The sequence below is a fragment of the Aulonocara stuartgranti genome (assembly GCF_965226115.1).
Source record: "Aulonocara stuartgranti genome assembly, chromosome: 4".
Classification (NCBI taxonomy): Eukaryota; Metazoa; Chordata; class Actinopteri; order Cichliformes; family Cichlidae; genus Aulonocara; species Aulonocara stuartgranti.
The window spans coordinates 21,533,988-21,556,324 of record NC_138942.1 but is presented as its reverse complement, the minus strand read 5'-3'; the positions used below and the strand labels follow the sequence as shown (position 1 = coordinate 21,556,324).

Genomic DNA, 22,337 nt, shown 5'->3' with positions numbered 1-22,337 from the left:
TCAACAGGTTCCACGAAATTGAATTATGTTAGTTTAAAGCAAAAATCTTTAGTTCATCTAATTTAAAAAAAAAAAACTACTTAAGATTAACAAGACATATTTAAGACTAACTAAATCAAGTTATGTTGTATGAACATAGAGGATATATTTTCAGGTTAGATAGTTTAGATTAGTTACTTCAACACATTTCTTATTTGTGGCAGTAAAATGTTAAATTTAAGTTAGATTAATTCAAATATTATATTTTCAGCCACCTTGTGCTTTATTAATTAGTTTTACATAAATCTATTTTGTCAACAGGTTCCACACAAATGAATTAAGTACATCCAACTTATTTTTTAAAATGTATTTTATTGCCAACACATTCAGTGAGCATTTGTGTAAACCCAGTCCAAAATAAAACACAACAGCTCATTAGGGTTAGTAATTAACAGTATGTAGACAGATGCAACATCAAGACTTTAAATTAAATGTCTGTATCTACCAGAAATAGAAGAAAAAAAAAAAAAAAACGCATTGAAGATCACATAACACATTGATAAGATGACACTTGAGTTATGCACATGTGATGCTAGTAAGGTCTGTGAGTGTTTTTTTCTTTTAGTGTCTAAAATGGATAGCAAAGTTGCTATTTGCAATGATTGCTTAGGGTCAGTCCAGTAACACAATGCCAATGAAGTGCTTTCCTTTAACAATGCAAAGTGAAGTGTCCACCTCAACAGCCACAATTTAAAAAAAAAAAAAAAAATGTAACAACAACAACAACAACAACAATAATAATAATAATAATAATAATAATAATAATAATAAATAGTCCACTGATATTAGCAATCAAAGAAAATTACATCACCATCCCAAATAAAACTTTAACAAAACATGCCAAGATTATGGTCTAACAATAAAACAGCTTGTCAGCGTTCAGTTTTTTTGCAACAGCACAGCAGTAACCATTTAACACTCGCCACTGTCAACATTTATTTTACCAGTGTTTGGGCAAAAAACTTCAGATGGAAACATTTTAACATGGAAACAATTGTTCGTCTTTAAAAGTCCACAAAATATACATTCATCCTGCATTCCCAACTTGGATGATCTGATATCCTCGTGTTGGTGTTGTTCCCAGACCATCATGAAAATGTTGTTCCAGGTTCAACATTGCAAGTGACCAATCACATTGTTGTGACGTTATTCTATTCCAAGCCATTCGTGCATTTATGAAATTCCAATGTTGCAAGGACAATATCAATTCTGCTTACTGTTTATTAAAGGGTTACGGTTAGGGTTAGGGTCAGTTGATCGGCGGACAGAGGCGGTTTCACGCAGCTTAAGTACAGTTTTTTGTTTTACGCCGGTTTTTCCCGAAGTCGCAAAAGTATGACGTCACAACATTCTGATTGGTCACTTGCAATGTTGATCCTGGAACAACATTTAGTATGATGATCTGGGAACAACACCAACACGAGGATATCAGATCAACCTCCTAACTTACCCTTAATTTTAGTATGTATTGCAATTACCTTTACAATGCACACAATGTAACACAAACTGAATATGAACATATTTCCACCTCATAACAATATGCCTTGAACGCTAATATACACACCACCCTTCAACATTTCTGGTGCAGTATCATCTCTCAATTAAATCCTTTAAATCTCAATACTTTTGATTGTCTCTTAGCTTTCAGTCTTGAGGTTAACTGAGATTCAGTGCATATATCCCACCCATTAAGAGTGCACATGCAGAGGCCAGGTCTTCCAGGTCATGCAGGACACACTAGATGGTTATACCCACTGTAGGGTAATTTCCAATAAACCAAGTTCAAAAAAGAAGAGTCTATGGCTGACGCGTGTTCCTGGTTTCCAAAAGAAATGCTTCCAGTTGCATTATGATTTGAAGACTGTTTATTTATTACAAACGGAAGATGTAACAATGAACTCCTTCCTAAAAAGCATGAAAGTTCCAAAAAATAGCAGTTATCCAGAACTAGCTGTGCACACGGTCAGAAAACCGTGAGACTCCTAACCTCTCTGTCCATGCTCCTCCCCTTCCCTCTCACACAGGGTTTCATGCTACTATTGCACTTACATAATTAAAGTGAGAGGTACCCCCTTTTAGGTTCCAATCCCAAAACAGTGACTTAAAATTACTTTATGTAAACACATATATTTTCACATTTATTAATCCTGAAAAGATGACTTATGTAATGAATCTATGAATTATAAAACAAACATGAACTCAATCGTAAATAAAAATATAAAGCAGACGTCTGGCGCTTACACCCACATCGGCTGGAGGAGTGCTGGCATCAGCTCTTTCGATGGTAAAGATAGCAAGGGTAATTTGTTCCAGCTCCCTCTGAACAGCTGTAGCTTAGACACAAAAACATAGAAAAATGGCATCCAGTTTTAAAAAAAGAAAGAAAAAGGGCCAAAGCTACCCTTTAATGACGTAAACACAATATTAGGAACATGCACCCCAGTGCGCCACTATTTTAGACTACAGATTCAACGATAAATATAAATAGTTTGGGTATACAAGAAGATTTCCCAAAACATTTAAACAGGTTCCATGCAAATTACAACAACAACAACAACAACATTACAACATGCAACAACATTAGTTATTCAAAATTTGGTTTAATACAGATAAAAAACTAAACTAAAATTACCAACCAATTATTCTTTGAAGAGGATGCTTGGGTCTTCATTCAGGTAAAAAGGTAGTGCCCTGAGGACACACTCCCTCCCCTTTTCAATGGTTTCCTTCTGTAGAGAGTGGCAGAGATACAGGAAGAGAAAACAGATATACTTTAGGATGACAGAAACTCACATTATACGCAAAATGAATGACATATCCACTGCACAGATAGACATGTACACAAGACCAACTAATCATCACATGGACATGAATAGTTAACCTGTTGGGCAGGGTTTCCACCACATTAGATATGTCCATAATGGAGGTAAAGACAAACTAATACATCATCTTTTTTGCATTCAAAACATAACATAAAAACATTCACTTCTGGTTTAACCTAAATCAAGGGATCAGATTTTACATATGTTTAGGTAATTTAAATTTTCCAACGTTTTGAGTACCAAACTTTGTCTTGCTTAATATAAATGTAAGTGCACTGTGCAGCTACCATACACTAGCTGTTTAAATTTGAAAATGATCTTATTAGCCATAATATTTTGCTACCAACAGAATAACGCACCTGTGTGGCTGGGGCCAAAGTTTGTCTAATTTTCTTCCCTGCAACGCCTCCTTTTTTCTTGAAGACTTTTATGAGCTGGTCAGTGTATTGGTCAAGTTGTGTAAAAAGCCTTGGAACATGTGCAGCAGTAGTAATCCTCACATATTCTGCTTCCACCTGAAAATATGTCAACAAACACAACATACTGTACTGTAAATATACATACTATATGTACACATATACAAACTAAAACTAATGTAGTAAGACCTCATTAAAGCTATAATTTTAACACAAACATTTACACAAAATGCTAATGGAGCCATTACAGCTTTTATTGTTATTTATCAAGTTCCAAAAAATATTGATCACAGCTGATCTGAAAAGAATTTCATGCCTCAGGCCCTTGAACTGCAACCTTTACCATGGTTCAGATGTGGAGAAGAAATAACAGGGGCATGGGATGGGTCACAAAAGAAAACTTAACTTATAAAACAGTTTTGTTTTTAAAAGTATAACAGTTCACATACCACATACAAGCTCAGCAATACCACATACACCACATCAGTATAGGAGGGAGCAGGTAAAGGCAGGATCTGAGATTTATAAAGAAAAAAAAAATTAATTCCTTAATTTCAAGAAGCAAATTATTGTTTGAATTACAACTAAATAAAATACTACTCAGAAGAAAAGCAAGAGATTGACACTGCCATGTGCTAACTTTCTATAGAAGCAATTATCACCAGGTCTGTCGTCCTCCATTGTCTGTCCACTCATATGTCTTGAATAATTTTATTAAAAAAATTAAGTGTGTACTTTCACAAACTGTAATTTATAACTACATTGATATGTATAACTCCGCTAGGAAACATGCTGTATTTACAGACCATTTTTACATCATACAGATTACTGATAGAGCAGAACAATGGTGTCACAGTGGCTTTCGCCCTTGACTTTTTGGATTTTAAATGTCACTTTATGCTATCCTTGCTATCCTATTCGATATTTCCGACTCTCGGATTACAGAAAAGGAATCCCAAGAAAGCAAATGGAAAAATAACCCCTTGAAAGAATAACCCCATGAACCCCTGTAGCTAATCCCTTAATAAAACAAAAAACAATAAAAATGTTTCTTACACAGTCCACAAAATAAGCATGTCCAGGACCCAGTAAAACTAATGTAAAACAAGCACACGCAAACGATATAACATGTCTTGTAAGACAAACGCAAAATATAACCATGCTGGACATATAGATACTACACAACATAGTCAAAGAAAAAAGTGGTCTTACCTCTCAAAGAAACAGTAGCTTGGCGCCAAAACAGCCTTTTTCAGTTAAATTTGAAGTCTTGCGCATGAGCAGGCACAAGCCGTGAAACCTTCTTGTTCTGCGCGGTTTCATTACAACTGTTTTTGCATTACTGCCACCTTGTGGATATACAAGGTATATCGATCCTAATTGACTTAACTTAAATGTTATGCGATCAAGTAACACATTAGTATTATGTACGTTGAATAATAGACACAATTACGTAGACTTGATTAGAAAAACATATGTTAACTTAACAAAAACATATATTTTAAGTAAAATGAAAATAAATAATTAATATACACTGAACAATCCACCTCATTCATTTTTTTGAGTGCAGGAGATATCAGTTTCATTTTCCATTATTTAAGATTTAATTGGTATGATATAACATGAACCTTTTTGAAGGCCTCCATACAGCTGATATGTTTTTTCAGGTCAGTCATCTTATTAACACTGTGGGAAGTTATGCAAATGCCCAAGGCTTTGTTGATAGCACAGCAGAAACAAAGCATGCAGACTACAGCATTCATATTTGTTGGAATAAGCTGCTGATTAATTTTTTACTCCAGGAATAAAATTATAATCATATTTTCAGCATTGGGACTGTAGTGTCAGTTCTCCTCTCTCTCCCTTCAACAGACTCTGATTACAAAACATTGGGCAAAAATCCATCTAAGCAGAGATTCCCAGAGCTCCCTCACTGCCTCCTACAGCTTTTCTGGGCAGGACACCGAGGCATTCCCAAGTGATACAATATGGTATGAAAAATAATATTTCACACAAGGTATCACTTCACAGTGCCGATGTTCCAAGCTTTTGTTCAAATTCAAGTTGAAAGCTGATAATATCAACTTAATTTATTACTTTGTACATCAAATGATATTTCTCTCTGAAACTTGAACTTAAACCTTTTATAGGGGCTGTATCACACTGTTTTGTCATATTATTTGTTAGACAATTCAGTTAATTCGGATAATTAAAAAGAACTAAACAAGGTTTAGACGTCCAGTAACCAGAGGGGAGGCCAAGCACACAGTTTACCACTACACCCAGTTAACTGTTACTGACTGTTATCCAAGTGAATGACTGTTTGTTTGTTTAGTGTCCCTTCTGAAGGGAGGGAGTATGTAACTGGTTCAGTTTGTTTGTTTGTCCATCTGTCTGTGGGTTAGGTCCCTGAGTCCACAGTTTTCAAGATATCATTTTGAATTTTTTTCTGATGGTAGATGCCAATAACAGCTCGAGCTGATTTAATTTAGGAGAAAATCAGGTAAAGATCAAGGTCACATCAAAACTGAAAATCAGTTAAACTTTTATAACTCACACTATTTGGTTGGGAAGTCTTTGACCTTGACCTTCATTGTTAAAGGTCAAAGTTGACCTTGAAGAAAATTTTCAAGAAACCATACTGAGTACTCTGTTACATGAAAAGGGACGGAGAGAACTGTAAAACACACTTTATATATTTTTAATACGACACCCTGTGACATAACAATGACACCATAACAGGCTAACCTCATCATACTGTAAAAAGCATTAGAAACTGTCAGAGTTCTAGTATAGCCTTTGCCCTTCGAGTGCATGCTTACCAGGCTGTAAACATGTTTTCTGAGAGTTTATAAAGATTGACTCATTTTTCTTAAGTGGTCACAAGAGAAACTCATGCTTTTGATTCTTCCTGCTTTGCGTAATTTTTACGCGCAACAATAACTGAGGAAATGACAAGTATGGTAACTAATATCAGATGTCACGCTGTCAATCCTTTTAAATAATCTGGATAAATGAAAGTAAAATGGCAGTTTATTAGAAACGTAGACAAACACAAATCCAGTGATTCCAGACGGGGCTCTATCAAGTAAATCGAAATATGATTAATGAATGTCTAGTCACATCAGCACATTTTAAACACATTAATGTGCACATAAGAATACTTGAGGACAAAACTCAGGGGATTCAGAGGTTAATTCTATCTGAAGAACAACAGCGCACGCTGTCTTTACTGTTCTTCGACATGGTTGTCATTAATTAAATTATGCTAAAAAGAAGCCATCATGTCTGTGTTTTCTACACCCCAGACCTTTGAAGGATGTGAGAAGACTAAAAAATTGCTTCTTCCTGTTGAATTTTTCTCGTCATCATAACAAAAGACAGGGCAAAGTAAATGGTACAGATCCTGAGGAAGTAGCAGCCACTTCCTGTTCAGTCAAGCGTGCCCGATAAGACATGGAACAGCCCTTCAGCACCACTGCCTTCTGTTCACTCCACCTCTCCCTAAGTAAAAAGTCCTCCCTGGTCTGGTTGTGACTGCCCTTTCTGGCCTCTGTCCTTGCAGATGTATTGTAGTCTTTCAGCGGTAAACCACCTTCACCCAGGATGGGCTGCAGACCCCCCGGCTTGCTGTTTCTGACTAGCCTGCTACACATCTGTAAGAACCCAGACTGAGGATGAAGGATGTTACTATATTATAAACAAAATCTCCTGATTTTCACCTGATTTTTTTTTTCTTCCACTCTGTGTGACTTACAGGGCATTGTGCTGGAGGACAGGGGTGTAAGTATAACTGCATTACACGCCTGATCTTATAATAACTAGTGCAGACTCCCCGGTGTAGTAGCAGTTACAGTCCTTTCTATATTTAACAAAAAAGCTGTTTTCACACAAAAAGAAATTGATTTGTCACAGGCGATGCTGGGCCATGTTTTAATCACCTTCAATTTGAATAATATGACATTTGAAAGCTTTCAGAAGGCAATACAACTAGGTGCCTATAAAGTTGCCACGATCTTAGAAGACCACCTTTCCTCTGAAATAAAGAAATAACACCCGTGTTTAAAAAATGTAATTCGATTCTGGTGTCTCTGAAGCGTCCTTATTAAAGTGGCACCTTGTTGATTTAAACTTTGAAAGCGCTGGGTCATCATCATTCAAAGCTAGGCTCAGGGTTTGTTATTTACAGCACTTCACATCCCAGAATCCAGATTAACAGCAATTGGCTACCGTGAGGATGTGGAGTGATTGTTTCCACTTCCACTGTGCTGTTGTCGTGGAGGGAAAGCAGAAGTTTGAATGAATCCACATGGTTTTCCAAGGGGATGTAGAGGGTCGGCACTGTTTACTGAGGTGCTTTCCTTCCTCCATCAGTTCCTCTGTGCACCCGACTGATGAGCAGGAAGCACCTTTCCATAGTCTTAACCTGGCGCTTGTGCTGCTGTTTAGGTCTTTTTTTTATGTTTGTTGATTATTTCTTTCCCCTTCATCTTCTGTTTCTGTGTCTGTGTGTGATATTTGTGGACTACAGCATACACCATAGATACTGTTCGCCTCACAATCGAACCCAGGAACGCAGTTCAGACCGGGACAGCAGTGAGGCTACGCTGCCAGGTCAGCGTCAGTCACAGCAACATCCCTAACCTGATACACAGTTTCCAGCTCACACGGGACGATGTTCCTATCTACACCAACAACGCCACGGAAGACACGGTCGAGTATAAGATCAACCCAGCCAGAGCTGCCGACTCTGGAAATTATGAATGTCGAGTCTCAGTCAAGAACAAGGCCAAAGCCAGCAACAGCCAGAAACTGGATGTGAAAGGTACAGTTACATTTACAAGTAAAGGTCTGGAGATTATTCTAAGTGTGACATTTGCATTTGGAAACTGTTTTTGTAAAGCCACAAAATGCAATCAAAGGAGCTCTCAGCACAAACAAAGCTTATCATCTTTTCTTTGCACAAAATGTATTCATCAAGGAGAATCAGAGCAGAAGGAACGCCTAAATTATCAGTTTTTCAGCGTGAACAAAAAAAAAAGTGTGCAATCGTGGATGATCTCAGAATTTTTTCTGTGTTAAAAACAAATAGCCTGCAGCGGCGGAGCCAATCAGCTTATCTCAGCATAATCACGCTTTTAAAGTTTACTGAAGACAAAATTGAAAAGAAGGAAGGAAACCACAACAAGAGGAGGCAGCTGCAGTAAAGGCCAACTCCTAAGAAGGAAGCCCATTTCAGGCGGGAGCTGCCTGTCCAGTGTCCAATTACATTTGAGCCCTTAAAAACTGGCAGCTGTTTAGGGAAACTGTCGCACTTTCTACACATTTTATATGAAATGAGTTCAACATCTGAATCTTGATTGTTTGATGTCACACATATCCAATATTTTGTCTAAAATTGAGCAAATTTTCTAATATTTCTGGATCTAACTACATATGCACTATATTATTATATATATTATTTGAACTATAATATGAAAGCAATATGAATAGTAGGTTCACATCTGTAGTAATGTGGTTGTTTTGCTTTGCTTATTTTTTATGACTATAAATAATAAGATATATACTCCAAAAATATTTTGCGGCCCCAGACTTTTTTCAGTTTGTCACCAAATTTGTGAGCTACAATCACACACTGGCTAATGAATGTCTTCCCTCAATTGTATTTTGGCAGTAGAGCTTCTCACGTCCAAGTGCATGTCTCGTACCCCCTTTTCTTCCTGCCTGGCAGCTCCATCTTCAACATCCCTTGTCCTCCTCTGCAGATGCTCAAGCCTTTGCAGCCTTTATTCGCTAACTTTGTCCAACATTTGGAGAAACTAATATACTTAATATACCTGAATGTGCTTTTCAGGCTTGCAGACCCCGACCCTGCATTTGACTACTTCATCGCCCTATGAGAACGAGGAGTTTAAAGCCACCTGCAGTGCTCCAGAGGAGAAAGGAGCCCTTATTTTCCAGTTTTACCAGAGCTTTAAGACCGGATCCCCTGAGGTCATAAAGCAGCTGTCACAGGGGGGCAACTCATCAACGGCTACACTGAGACTGAGTCACATCGGAAACTGTATCCTCTACTGTGACTATGAAATCCGTTTGGTTTCCGGGAACCAAAAGTCTAACAGTAGCAAAAAGGTTGAACTCATAGTCAAAGGTGAGTCGATCGAATGCTGTTATGTCACAATGAAAAGCTCTGAGTGCCTATGGAGGAGTGTGTCTGACTATTCTGGATTTTGTCTTGTAGCACTCCACATCGCCCCCATCATAAATATACTTCCCTCCAATAGTCTCTCTGAGGGTGATATAATTGAAGTGGTCTGCAGAGTTGTCAATCCTCCGAGCAACACTGAAGTGTTCTTGACAAAAGACAAAGTGATCCTCAAGCAGGTCAGAGCTGCAGCCCTGAGTCATAAATTCACTGTACGAGAGGATGACTCTGGAGAGCTTGTGTGCAAAGCAGAGTGGGGCAGCGTGCAGAAAGAAACCTCGCGAAGAATCACAGTCAGATGTAAGCATCAATTACTCTGAATTTTTCAAACATGGCATCATTTTTTTTCATCTTATCAAATTAAATCGAATCAAAAATAATATATATGTACACATAAAGATTGTATGAATCCTTAATTTTTGCTCTCTAATCCCAACAGCGCTGTTTTCAAAGCCACAGCTGACTGTGGAGCCCACAGACATATTTGAAGGAGACCACTTCAAATTGACCTGCTCTGTTAGCATTCTTGATTCCAGTACGATCAACAATGAAACCATGCAGTACTCCATCTTCAAAGATAACACTGAAGTCGCAAATACTGCCACGTATGTGACTGTGGCACAACTTTCTGCAAGTGGCAACTACACCTGTAATGCCACGTCTGATTCTCTGACACGCACTATTGTGAAGGAGAGCCAAAAACATTTCGTCAAGGTCAAAGGTGAGTTTAATCCAACCGAAGTTTTGCTGTTGTCACAATAAAGATGTGGGACATGTTTCACTTTGTTAGCCATGCACGTAATGTGTCAGCCTGTTGGTCCGTTTATTCTGTTGGTTTAGGCTTAAGTGTTACATTCAACATCTATTTAGAAGAAATTTGGAGACATTTCTGAAAATTCTGTGAAAAAAAAAATGGATTCACTCCTCTGATGACACCATTAGCCATTTTCGCACAGAGGTGCATCTAGGAATGCAAACACCTGACTCAGTCAGATCACACTGACTGACCTTTTCTTAAACCAAACTGAGTATCATCTGTAGAGAGAACGTGCAGGAATCAGACCCTGTCCTGATCTATGCAACAGGTGAGAAACCTCCTCCTAAAATAGTGCACAGTTCAGTGTGTGCAGAGTATGAAAACAACTATCAGGTCTATTTTTGTATTGAAGAAAAAGGTCATGAGATTCCCATCATCCTCAACTGTACTTTGTGTTTTGTTTCAGATCACACTTGTTAACACACTATACGGTGATGGGGAACTAGCATAAGAGGATGAGCGTATTGGCATTTACCTGGAAGCCTTACAGTGCAGCATCAGAGTTCCCAGCATGGCTGTAGACTCACAGTCTGGTTTAATGCTATCTTATTCTCCATTCCCAGTTCCTGTTTCAGAGCCTGTGCTGTCTGTGGTGGGAGGTACGCTGTTTCTGGGAAAGCCCTTCCAGTTGAGTTGTTACAGTCAGAGAGGCACTCTGCCCATCAAGTACACCCTGTATCAACCTAGTAAACCAACCGACATAAAAGTTGTGAGCAAGCGCGGTGAAAAGGCTATCTTCAACCTCACATCCATCACCCAAATATCGGACATAAAAAACATTCTTTGCCATGTAAAAAACAGTCGACTAAAGCCTCCCAAGGTGGGAACAGGAGAGCAACTACTAAAATCGTCCAACATCATAGGTTTGTTGGACTGATGACCATGAAATGAATAAAACTGATATAAAACATGTTGAACCCAAGTCTAACACGTTTTTTTTTTCCCTCTGTGAAGAACCTGTGTCAAAACCACACTTGACCACTGAGCCCAGGATGGAGGACATCTCTGAGGGTTACAACATGACTCTTGTCTGCTCTGTTCAGAGAGGTAGTTTTCCCATTAACTTTACCTGGTACAGTCAGGGAAAAGGTTTCCTTGATTCTAAGACCTCCAGGAAACTGAAAGAATCTCACAGCATCAGCAATGTCAAAGGAGATCATGCTGGAGGATACTTCTGTGAGTGCACAAACCCAGCTGCAGAGCCCAAGCAAAGTGCCATCATCATAATTGGAGGTGTGTGTTTTATCTTCAGTTAAATGTGTGTGTGTGTGTGTGTGTGTGGGGGGGGGGGGGGGGGGGGGGGTTAACATCAGCTGGACTTTAAAGATATGTGATGTTGAAAAGTGAGGACATTCATGCTATTATGAGTGCGCTCGCTTCCTCCTGCGTTATCAACAAGCAACCAATTCGAAGCAATAAAATTGTCGTTGTTCACAACCACTGACAGATTTTGAAGTTAACAGTATGGTTGTTTTTAATTAATATATATTCCTCTCTATTAAAATAAGTCTTTTATTAACATGTTTTCAATTAAATTAAATGCATTTTATTTATATAGTGCCAAATCTTAATTGTCACCTCACGACGCTTTATATTGCAAGGTATTGTAAGGTAACTCCTCTACAATAATACGGAGAAAAGCGCAACAATCAGACGATCCGTGGTCAGCAAGCAATAGTGGGAAGGAAAAACTCATCTGCTTAGTTAGGGGTGAGGAAGACAGGACACAAGACATGCTGTGGAAAGATTAGGAATGACTAGTGAAAAGAGGTAAGTAAAGAAGAAACATGGTGTCATGGGAAACCCCCAGCAGACTAAGCCTATTGGAGTGTAGCAAAGACAATAAACTCATTTTTTTTCTGAATTCAGAAGCAGGAAATTAGAAGTCATCTGGAACTTTATATGCATAAGATTTTCCTTCAGTTTTACTAATTGGAGTGTGTTATCTGGTTTCAGTAGATAGAGTTGGGTATCATCTATATACCAATGAAAATGCATGCTGTGCCTTTAATAGTACTGTCTAAAGAAAGCCTGTATAATGTCATTAGAATTACAGGCCTAACAGGACAAGCATGGAGATGAGTCCACTATCCGAGGCCATAAAAAGATCATTCTTAACTTTCTCCAGCGTTCTTTACTTTCCTTCTTGTTATTGTGGAAACAATGCACCGTCATTCAATTCAATGTTATTTATATAGGGCCAAATCACAACAACAGTTGCCTCAGTAGTTTTTTAATGTCTCCAATTGTATTTCAGCTGTACATGCTATCGTTGTTTTGACACTGAATACTGTGTTAGCTGTTTATGGATACAGTTTGCTATGAAATACTTAAGAAATCTAAAATAGCTGCTGGAATTTCTATTCATTTACACTAAGAGTAGCCTAAGAACTTATTGTACAAAGTTCTCAGGCTACTCTTAAATTCATCTTAATTTCTTCTTCATGTTATCAAGTGGTAAATAATAATCTAAATATATCTAAGAAATAACTACAACGTTTGAACATATGAAGTCAAAAATAATAAATAAATGCTTAAATTATTTTCATTGGGGATAAAATGAGTTGCAGTGCTATGCAAGTCTTGAGCCACCTCTCATTTCTTTATGTTTTGCAAGGAAATGGGAAATAGGTTCAATTATTTCCAAAAGAAGTGCAAACATATATGCAAATACATAATGTAAGGCAAAAGCAGAAGCAAAAGGAAATTTCCCACGCGTGGGACTAATAAAGGTTATCTTATCGTATCTTTTTGAAATACATTCAAAGCTTAGGGCGTCCGGGATCATTGTCATGCTGAAAAACAGAGCTGTTTCCAGTCAGAGGCTGTTCACACTGCATTACATGGTGGATCAAAATGTTTTCTGTGTTCATAATTTCATCAGTTTTAGTCCCAGTATTATTGATCCCCAACACCACTGGCTAAAATGCAACCCCGACACCATCATAGATCCTTCACTGTATTTTACAGATAGCTGTAGACAGTCACTGTGGCTTTCCTCAGCCGTTTTTCACTGTTTCCCTTCCTTGAGAATGGGAAGCAGGGAGTCACCCTTCCACTTAAATCATTTCTGATGAGGCTTCAGTAAGCAGTAGATGAGTTAACTGAAGCCTCATCAGAAATTTCAGATTTTTTTCTGTTTCTTAAAGACATGAATTTCAGATACTGTTCTTCTGCTGTGCTCCAATTGTCCAGTTTCCTAATTTTTTAAGGATAGGGTGCTAAACTTCACATCTGATATGAATATATAAATAAATAAATTGATTATGCACCTGTACATGCACTCATGTGTGACATTTAAACAACTTTAAGCCAAAATGAGGTTTTGTGAGTCCATTTTATTGCTGTGTTTTGTAACTAAGTAATGACTTTAGTCACATGTATTCTGCAGTGAAGATGGCTGGCTGGAAGAAAGGTCTTATTGCAGTCTTTTGCCTCCTCTTCGTAATGGCCATCATCCTCTTTCTTTTCTACAAAAAGCGTCTCCCCAAATTAAAGAAAAGACGCACCGGCACCCTATCAGTGTAAGTAGCATTTCTCGTGTTCTTATCAGTATGTTAAAGGTTAGTTACCAGAGTATGGTTCCCATACATCCTCCTGTTGAACATACTTTGTGTTCACTTTGTTTTAGGAAGGCAGCCAGCACCAAAGTAGAGCGAATGAGCCTCACCCAGGCAGAGGTCAACAAAGCCGCAAATGGTACAGCTCCTTATGCTGATGCAGTTTCATTTAGCACCAAAACACAGTCTTCTCAAGGCGCTTTATTTTGTAAAGTAATAACTATACAATAATATAGAGAAAACACCAAGAATCCTAACATAAAATTATCCTAAATATATATTAAACATGTGTTGTCTTGACTGATTTTGATGTTAAAGCAGGAGAATGTATCAGTTACATCACTGAGATCTGTGCCATGTTTATTCTCCCTGTGCAGCAACTCCAGGCATGATGGGGAAAAGTATTTGGAGTGAACATGTATCAGGCTCGGGTATGTAAAGTACTTATTTATTGGTAGCAACTCATGAAATCTCATGAAGATTCAAAGTCAACAATACTTTAATTCAAAAGGTTTGTTTCCCGTCACATAAATCTAAAGTTTGTCCAGTAAGTGTGCTCTTCTGGGCTTTTTTGTCTCTTTTTAATGAGGAAACATCTCACCCGGTGAGACAGAATGATTAATCAATGTGTTTCTGATTTCTTTTAGAGAAAAACTGAGATCATTGGCACAAAAAAATAAGTTATACCACGTCAGCTACTCAGACATTGTTGACTTTTCTCTCTTAATGCTGTTTTTGAAAAAGAAAATAGCAAAAGAACATATCTTTGTCATTAAATATCATGTCATACTATTTTTTTAAATAAAAATAATGAAATATTCCAATATGCAAGTAATTTAAGTTTGCTCATTTCACTGTGTTGCAGAGTCTGATGACAACTGTAGTACAAAGACTCTAGAAAAGCCAGAAATTCAGTACAAAGAGGATCAGCTGCGACAGGCAGATCCCAGCAGAGGTGAAAGATTATTTCTGAATTTTAATAAGTTGTAATTTGACTTTTTAAAGCTCAGTCTAAAATATTATATCTGTTCCATGTCAGTTCCGGTGAAACAGGGCACAGACACAGTACACGGTGAAGTACGCAACTCCCAGCAAGGTACGACTAACATCCTGCTCCTCACACAGACCCCTTTTCTACTACACGGTGAGAGAAATCAGGTCATTAGATTAAGAAAAAAAACGCTAGCAACAGGAAACAGGATCAACCCCAACTGTAAACATCTGCATTGTTACTGAAAGAATGTACCATTAAAACAGAAGGGCCAGTCCCTAGGTGTCCACTTCCTGCTTTCGTCAAAGAGCACTTCCTGTTGTTGCAACAGACTCATACAATGCTTGCATCTGTTAAGGCTAAGTAAGCAAAGTGCTTGATTGTTTGAAATTTATTGTCCATTGTTCAGTTCGGCTCCTAATAATATAATATTACTTAATGAGTGATACAGCACAATTCAGCTCAGTTTTATTTATACACCACCACATCCTAAGTTAAGTCATCTCAGGGCACTTTACATAATCCGAGTTAAGAACTTAATGTATTATATGGAGAAAGCAAATGATCTGGAGTGAAGGGTTTTTGTGCATGTGTCTCAGGAAGCAGCTTGTCTAAAAAGACATGAGCTTATGAGAATGATCAGTATGAATGTGTCGGATGTGATAAGCTGCCTGTTTCCTGGGAATAGAGAGCTGTTCATGGGAGTGCTGGAAACTAAAACAGCCCTCATTTAATCCTCACACACCTTTTGTTTCCTGAGCTTGTCCTCTGGCTTTGTTTTTGCAGGTGTTCAAGAGCTGGCTGATGCTGTAAGTGTGAACACGTCATGCACATACACATACTACCAAGAGCTGCACGCACACACACACTCATGACTGTATTGTGCCTTTGCTCCGAGAAACATCTCACAGACAGAAACTGTACAATAAGTGGAAACCCAGTGGAGACACTTTTTATTGTTTGTAGAAAGGTAACTTAAAGGGTTGCATTTCATGTAATATAAAATTTGCAGGAAAAAAGCATCTAATGTAGCTGAGTAAAAGGCTCCAAATTTGCTCATCACATTGAGTTAACTCATTAGGAGGAGTAATATGATAGCAGCTCTCAAACCTCCTCCATCCTTCTGGAGGAGCTCTCCAGAGTTTGTAGAAACAATCCTGATGAATGTCTCATGTTATCGCTGTATCAACTGAGAAATAATAATCTTAATAAGTAAAATCACTAAACAGTACCGCACGTACAGTCAGCATTTAACTCAGTGAGCCAATGAAAATAATCGTTCATACAACCTTCGTGTTTCAACAGGCATCTGTGGAATATGCAGAACTGAATCATGATACCAATCACCAAAGCGACCCCAGTGACCACGGTTACCACAGTGACCCCAGTAACCATGGTTACCACATCGCCAATGATGACCAGCCAAATGACAATAGTGTTAGCATTAACTGCGCTAACAACGAGGAATGAAACCCTGACCAGATACCACTTTGTTTACCAATATTTGTTCCCGTATTTATCCAGCTTGTTCATGTGGCTCAGTCTTTGTGCTCATATGTTTTTTATCATGCTTTGGAAAAACAATCCACACTGTACATGTACTTGCTTTGTCCTTGTTGGCTAAATACATGGTTTTGTTAAATAAGTCTCTCTATTTTTGTCAATTTTTTTAATGAAAGAAGAAAACACATTCAGATGTGCGTCTTTTGAACTGTAAAGAGGTGTTTCTCATCAGCTGAGCAGGGTCCTTGAACTCTTCAGTTGTCTGGTTTGGAGTACATTCGGTCTTCACTGCTGTTTGCACATCAGTGATTCCAGATTGAAGCACTAGAGGGCAGACTTCAGGCGGCAGCGCTGCGTGGAAACTCAGTGCCATCTGGCTGTGATCCGCTTGAATGTGAGAGAGGCTTTCACTGTTGCCTCCACATCAGGAGATATCAGTTTCATTTTCCATTATCTAAGATTTAATTGGAATGATATAACATGAATCTATTCAAGGTCTCCATACAGCTGATATGTTTTTTTAGGTCAGTCATCTTATTAACACTGTGGGAAGTTATGCAAATGCCCAAGGCTTTGTTAAGAGCACAGCAGAAACAAAGCATGCATGCAGTATGCATTGCAGTGTTTGGACTCTAGTATTTGGAATAAGCTGTTAATTTATTTTTCACTCCTGGAAGAAAATAATGAGAGTCAATATCACTTTTGGAGCTTTTGTTTCAGCTTTTGAAAGCGCAAACAAATTTATTAAAAACAGAAAAAGGAGAAACATTTAAAAAGTTTATATTTATTTAATCATAATTTACTGTGATTTGGGATGGTATTAATAAATGCCATGATTAATTCATTACTTCATACCTGACACGATGGCTCTGCAAACAGATTAAACTCAGTATGTTATGTTCCTCCTTGTTTTCTGTTATCAAGCCTGTTACAATGGTAGTTGCTCTTGTTAAACACGGCCAAAGTTTCAAATAAGGAGGTCAGTGTATGTTCAAGTAATCCCTTTATTCTAGAGCTCAGGCTTCAGGCTGCCAATCAAAAGAAAGCTGGATTACAGGAAGGGTCAACAGAGCTAAAACACCTTCCCGTGAGGCACGATCTGATATCCTCGTGTTGGTGTTGTTCCCAGATCATCATACTAAATGTTGTTCCAGGATCAACATTGCAAGTGACCAATCAGAATGTTGTGACGTCATACTTTTGCGACTTCGGGAAAAACCAGCGTAAAACAAAAAACTGTACTTAAGCTGCGAGAAACCGCCTCTGTCCGCCGATCAACGGACCCTGACCCTAACCGTAACCCTTTAATAAACAGTAAGCAGAATTGATATTGTCCTTGCAACATTGGAATTTCATAAATGCACGAATGGCTTGGTGCGCAAAAGAATAACGTCACAACAATGTGATTGGTCACTTGCAATGTTCAGAAATCAGAAATCAGAAATCAGAATGGGTTTATTGCCAGATGTTGAGGTTTACAACATTAGGAAATTGCTGCGGTGCTTCAGTGCAGACAATAAGAATTAAAGTGCTATGTAGAAAGAAAGATATGTGCATGAAATATACATGAGATATATACATGAGAATAAGAATTATGAGTGCTACGTAGAAAGATATATACATGAGTGCAGGTGGTGATCAGTGCCAAACATGAAATGATGCAGTTACACAGCGTAGGGTCATGTGTTAGTGGCGGGGACAATCATGTGGTTATTGTTCATGTGTCCAACAGCAGAGGGGAAGAAACTGTTCTTGTGGCAAGAGGTTCTGGTGCGAATGGACCGGAGCCTCCTGCCTGAGGGGAGCAGGTCAAACAGACTGTGTCCAGGGTGAGAAGGGTCAGCTGAGATCCGGGCTGCACGCCGCAGTGTCCTGGAGGTGTACAGGTCCTGCAGAGATGGGAGTCTGCAGCCAATCACCTTCTCAGCAGAGCGCACAACACGCTGCAGTCTCTGTTTGTCCCTGATAGTGGCTCCAGCGTACCATACGGTGATGGAGGAGGTGAGGATGGACTCGATGATTGCAGTGTAGAATTGCATCATCGTCCGTGTTGGCAGGTTGAATTTCTTCAGCTGCCTCAGGAAGTACATCCTCTGCTGGGCTTTCTTGATGACGGAGGTGATGGTGGGCTCCCACTTCAGGTCCTGGGTGATGGTGGTACCCAGGAAGCGGAATGAGTCCACAGAGGTGATGGGGGTGTCAGTCAGGATGATGGGGGGGAGTGGGGCTGTGTGCTTCCTGAAGTCCACAATAATCTCCACTGTCTTCTGGGCATTCAGCACCAGGTTGTTGTGGCTGCACCAAGACACCAGACGTTCAACCTCCCTCCTGTAGGCAGACTCGTCCCCGTCCGAGATGAGCCCAATGACGGTGGTGTCATCTGCGAACTTGATTAGCTTGACAGACTGGTGGGTGGAGGTGCAGCAGTTGGTGTACAGGGAGAAGAGCAGAGGAGAAAGAACACAGCCCTGAGGGGAGCCGGTGCTGATGGTCCGGGAGTCCGAGACATTCTTTCCCAGCCTCACGTGCTGCTTCCTGTCCGTCAGGAAGTCAGTGATCCACCGGCAGATGGGATCAGGCACATTCATCTGGGAAAGCTTGTCTCGGAGATGGTCTGGAAGGATGGTGTTGAAGGCAGAGCTGAAGTCCACAAACAGGATCCTGGCGTAGGTTCCTGGGGAGTCCAGATGCTGCAGGATGAAGTGTAGGGCCATGTTGATGGCGTCGTCTACAGACCTGTTGGCTCTATATGCAAACTGCAGGGGGTCCAGGAGGGGGGCCGTGAGGGTCTTGAGATGGGAGAGAACTAGGCGCTCAAATGACTTCATGACCACAGATGTCAGAGCCACGGGTCTGTAGTCATTTAGTCCAGTGATCCTAGGTTTCTTGGGGACAGGGATTATGGTAGAGGACTTGAAGCAGGCAGGCACATGACATGCCTGCAGTGAGGAGTTGAAGATGCCAGAAAACACTGGGGCCAGCTCGTTTGCACAGTGTCTGAGGGTGGCAGGAGACACACCGTCTGGGCCGGGAGCTTTCCGAGCATTCAGACTCTTAAACTGCTTCCTCACACCTGCTTCATGAATATGAAGAGTTGTGGTGGGAGGAGGTGGTGTGAAATCCTCTTTTGTGTGGGGTGAGGGGGCGGGTGTTGCAGGTGAACAGTTTGAAGGTGGTGATGGCTCTATGGAGGGGGGGGAGGTGGGGGAATGAGTGTCCAAAGTGTCTCTATTGTTGGGGCCGTTGGAGGTGTGAAGGCTGCCTGATGGCTCGTCAAAACGACAGTAGAAGTCGTTGAGGGTGTTGGCCAAGAGCAAGTCATCAGTGGAGTGGGGGGTTTTAGGCTTGTAGTTTGTAATATTCCTAAAACCTTTCCACACGGAGGCCGAGTCATTCTCTGAGATCTGCTGCTGCATCTTCTCAGAGTGCTGATGTTTGGCAATGTACTGTACTTGGCCTCTCTGTAGCAGTCCCTGTCTCCGCTTCTGAACGCCTTACTCTTTTCCAGCCACAGCTTTTTGAGTTTAGGAGTAAACCAGGGTTTGTCATTGTTATAACTCACCCTGGTGCGTGATGGCACAATGCTGTCCTCACAGAAGTGGATATAGGAGGTGACAGTGTCCGTAAACTCGTCCAAGCTGTTGAACCTGGAACAACATTTTCATGATGGTCTGGGAACAACACCAACACGAGGATATCAGATCATCCTTGTGTTTTGTGGAAGCCACGATGTTACTCCACCACATAAAATGTGTTTATAGATAATCCTGAAATGATCAATAACAGACATCTGTGAATTATTAATTAAACATGAACTTAATATTAAATCCAAAACAAAAACTCACCAGTAAAAGTGCCTGCTATAAATAGGATGTTTACTAGGATCTTAAAACCGAGACAGCTATAGATCTATGACTTCTGTCATGGATGACAAAAGTTCCCTCTCCTCATTTTCACGGGTGGCATACGTTGGGTTCGCTTCGTTTGCTGCAACTCCTGTCGACAGTCTGGATTATGAGGCTCTGCTGTTCAACGCGAGGTTTTTAGGAACACCACACAGCAGATGCGGGAATCTGTTACACAAACTAAGCTAACGCTAAAAGCTTGCCACCAACTCAAACAATCTTTAATAACCATCCATCTGAAACTTGCATGTCTACGACTGTGATCAATAAAAAATAAAAAACTCTAAAATCTCCTCCTCCATCACTTCAAAATTTGCTTATTGCTTCATGCATGTGTGCATATGTGACACCAGGGTGATTCTGCAAGGTCCTCTGAGGCAAATAGAAATGTCTTCAAGCTCCGAGGTGCCAAAATGAAAGCCCACCTCTGCTCTGAGGATAGAGCAGTGCCTCAGTGAACCTGTGGTTTATTAATCAAGTTACTTAACCAGGAGGCTGAGCTTGACATGGGGGAACAGTGTATTCTGAGCCGCAGCGATCACGCACTCTGGAACTGATACTGTGTTACATTAATATCAGAAGTGTAAGTTATACAGTATCATTAGAAATAAACTGGAGCTACTTTTGGCTGCTAGCTTATTCACAAGGTGTCACCCCAGCGGGTAGCTCGGCATGTTTGATTTGGCAGTTTTTGTGCCCTTCCTGAAGCAACCCCCAAAGGGATTCGTGTCTCCTCCTCCTCTCAATTCATTTGTATTTATTTAGAGCTCAAGTCACCTTAAGGCAGACCCTATAATAATAGAGAGAAACCACAACAATCAAATAACCGTCTTTGAGCAAGCACTTGGTAGCAGTGGGAAAGAAAAACGCCCTTTTAACAGGAAGAAACCTTCAGTAGAAACAGACTCAGGGAAGGGCGGCCATCCAACATGACTGAGTTAAGCAAACGTGTAAACCACTACAGTATTGAGCCTCACAGCTGCTGGAATTTAATCAACAGCAGACAGAGAACTTGACTTGTTTTTCGATACGTGAAAAGGCAAAACAGCAAAGTCACCATTACCCACTTGAACCTGAGCATGTGCTAGAAGACAGTGTGCAAATGCTTGGAGTGAATTCCTGCCGCTCATTTCAGTCACTGTACACTTTGCCCAAGGATGGTCCTGCTCTGCCTTCAGATCCTAAACTGTATCAGGGGCAGCCTGAGGATTTACTACTGCTCCTAAAGTTATGACCTGTGAGCCCAATCGGTAACCTGACTGACCTTTTGGACTCCTATTAGAAGGAGGCATGTCGCACCACCCCCAGGGAGTACAGTACAACAGTCACATGATCCAGACTTAGGGTGGACATTATGTGGCGAATAAGGAAAGGGGCTTGGCTATATGCATACATATGTCTGGAGTGATGGATTAGTCTAGCAGGCCCAGTACAGTCTTCTGTCTACTTTCTCTGTGCTGCACGTACGCTGTTTGTGTCTCAGCCACGTAACCTGATCCAGCCCCCTCGTGTATCTGGAGCACAACTCTTGAACTGCCATTGGCTGCTGTGCTAATATTAGCATATTGCCCCCTGTGAAATGCATTCTGGGAATATCCTGTCTTTTCCTTGGCCTTATGGAGCCAGTGCTGTTTCTGGTCTTCAGATGAAGCAGTGAGGTCATCGTGTAGACCGCCGCTTCCTTCTTCCTGCAAAGGATCCCCAGCCATGGTGTAATTATTCTAAATGTGGCATATTGTCACTGTCTGATAAAGTTAAAAGGTAACTAAAAAAAGGAGTATCCCTACCAGCAATCTTATTTCTTGTCACCCTTGCAATCAGTAGTTAATATCACTCCCAAAAACGTTGGGCAAATTTCATATACGTTTATAGGTTTACTTTTTCAGCTATAGTTCACATTCAGTAGGTATATGGAAGTGTATGGAAGTGTGTGGTTGAGCACTCTATGTCCACTTCTCTAATGTATGTTGGATTTACCTTTGATCATAAGTTTGATCATTACTTAACTACTTTGGTGTAGTATGAATGGGGATGGGGATGGAGTCGATATTGGTTGGAAAAACTGCAATTCATGACAAT

At 40.0% G+C, this 22,337-nt stretch overlaps 1 protein-coding gene and 1 long non-coding RNA gene across 3 annotated transcripts; one reads left to right on the top strand and one right to left on the bottom strand.

The window, feature by feature from the left end:
- Positions 1–331: 331 nt before the first annotated feature.
- Positions 332–4,823, bottom strand: LOC309704368. Of its 2 annotated transcripts, none has more exons than XR_014276195.1 (5): positions 4,490–4,823; positions 3,727–3,792; positions 3,221–3,376; positions 2,676–2,768; positions 332–2,372 (listed from the first exon to the last, which is right to left on the bottom strand). It is a non-coding gene; the product is annotated as an uncharacterized lncRNA (long non-coding RNA). The 2 variants fall into 2 exon arrangements; XR_014276196.1 differs by lacking the exon at positions 4,490–4,823 and adding an exon at positions 4,334–4,483.
- Positions 4,824–6,746: 1,923 nt separating this feature from the next.
- Positions 6,747–16,495, top strand: pecam1a (platelet and endothelial cell adhesion molecule 1a). The gene is made up of 15 exons (XM_082531971.1): positions 6,747–6,935; positions 7,037–7,060; positions 7,809–8,102; positions 9,132–9,428; positions 9,519–9,782; positions 9,922–10,203; positions 10,863–11,162; positions 11,254–11,532; positions 13,691–13,823; positions 13,931–13,998; positions 14,237–14,290; positions 14,725–14,814; positions 14,899–14,955; positions 15,637–15,659; positions 16,156–16,495. The coding sequence occupies exons 1-15, from the start codon at positions 6,884–6,886 to the stop codon at positions 16,318–16,320; spliced, it is 2,382 nt and encodes a 793-aa protein (XP_082388097.1). The 5' UTR covers positions 6,747–6,883; the 3' UTR covers positions 16,321–16,495.
- Positions 16,496–22,337: the final 5,842 nt, after the last annotated feature.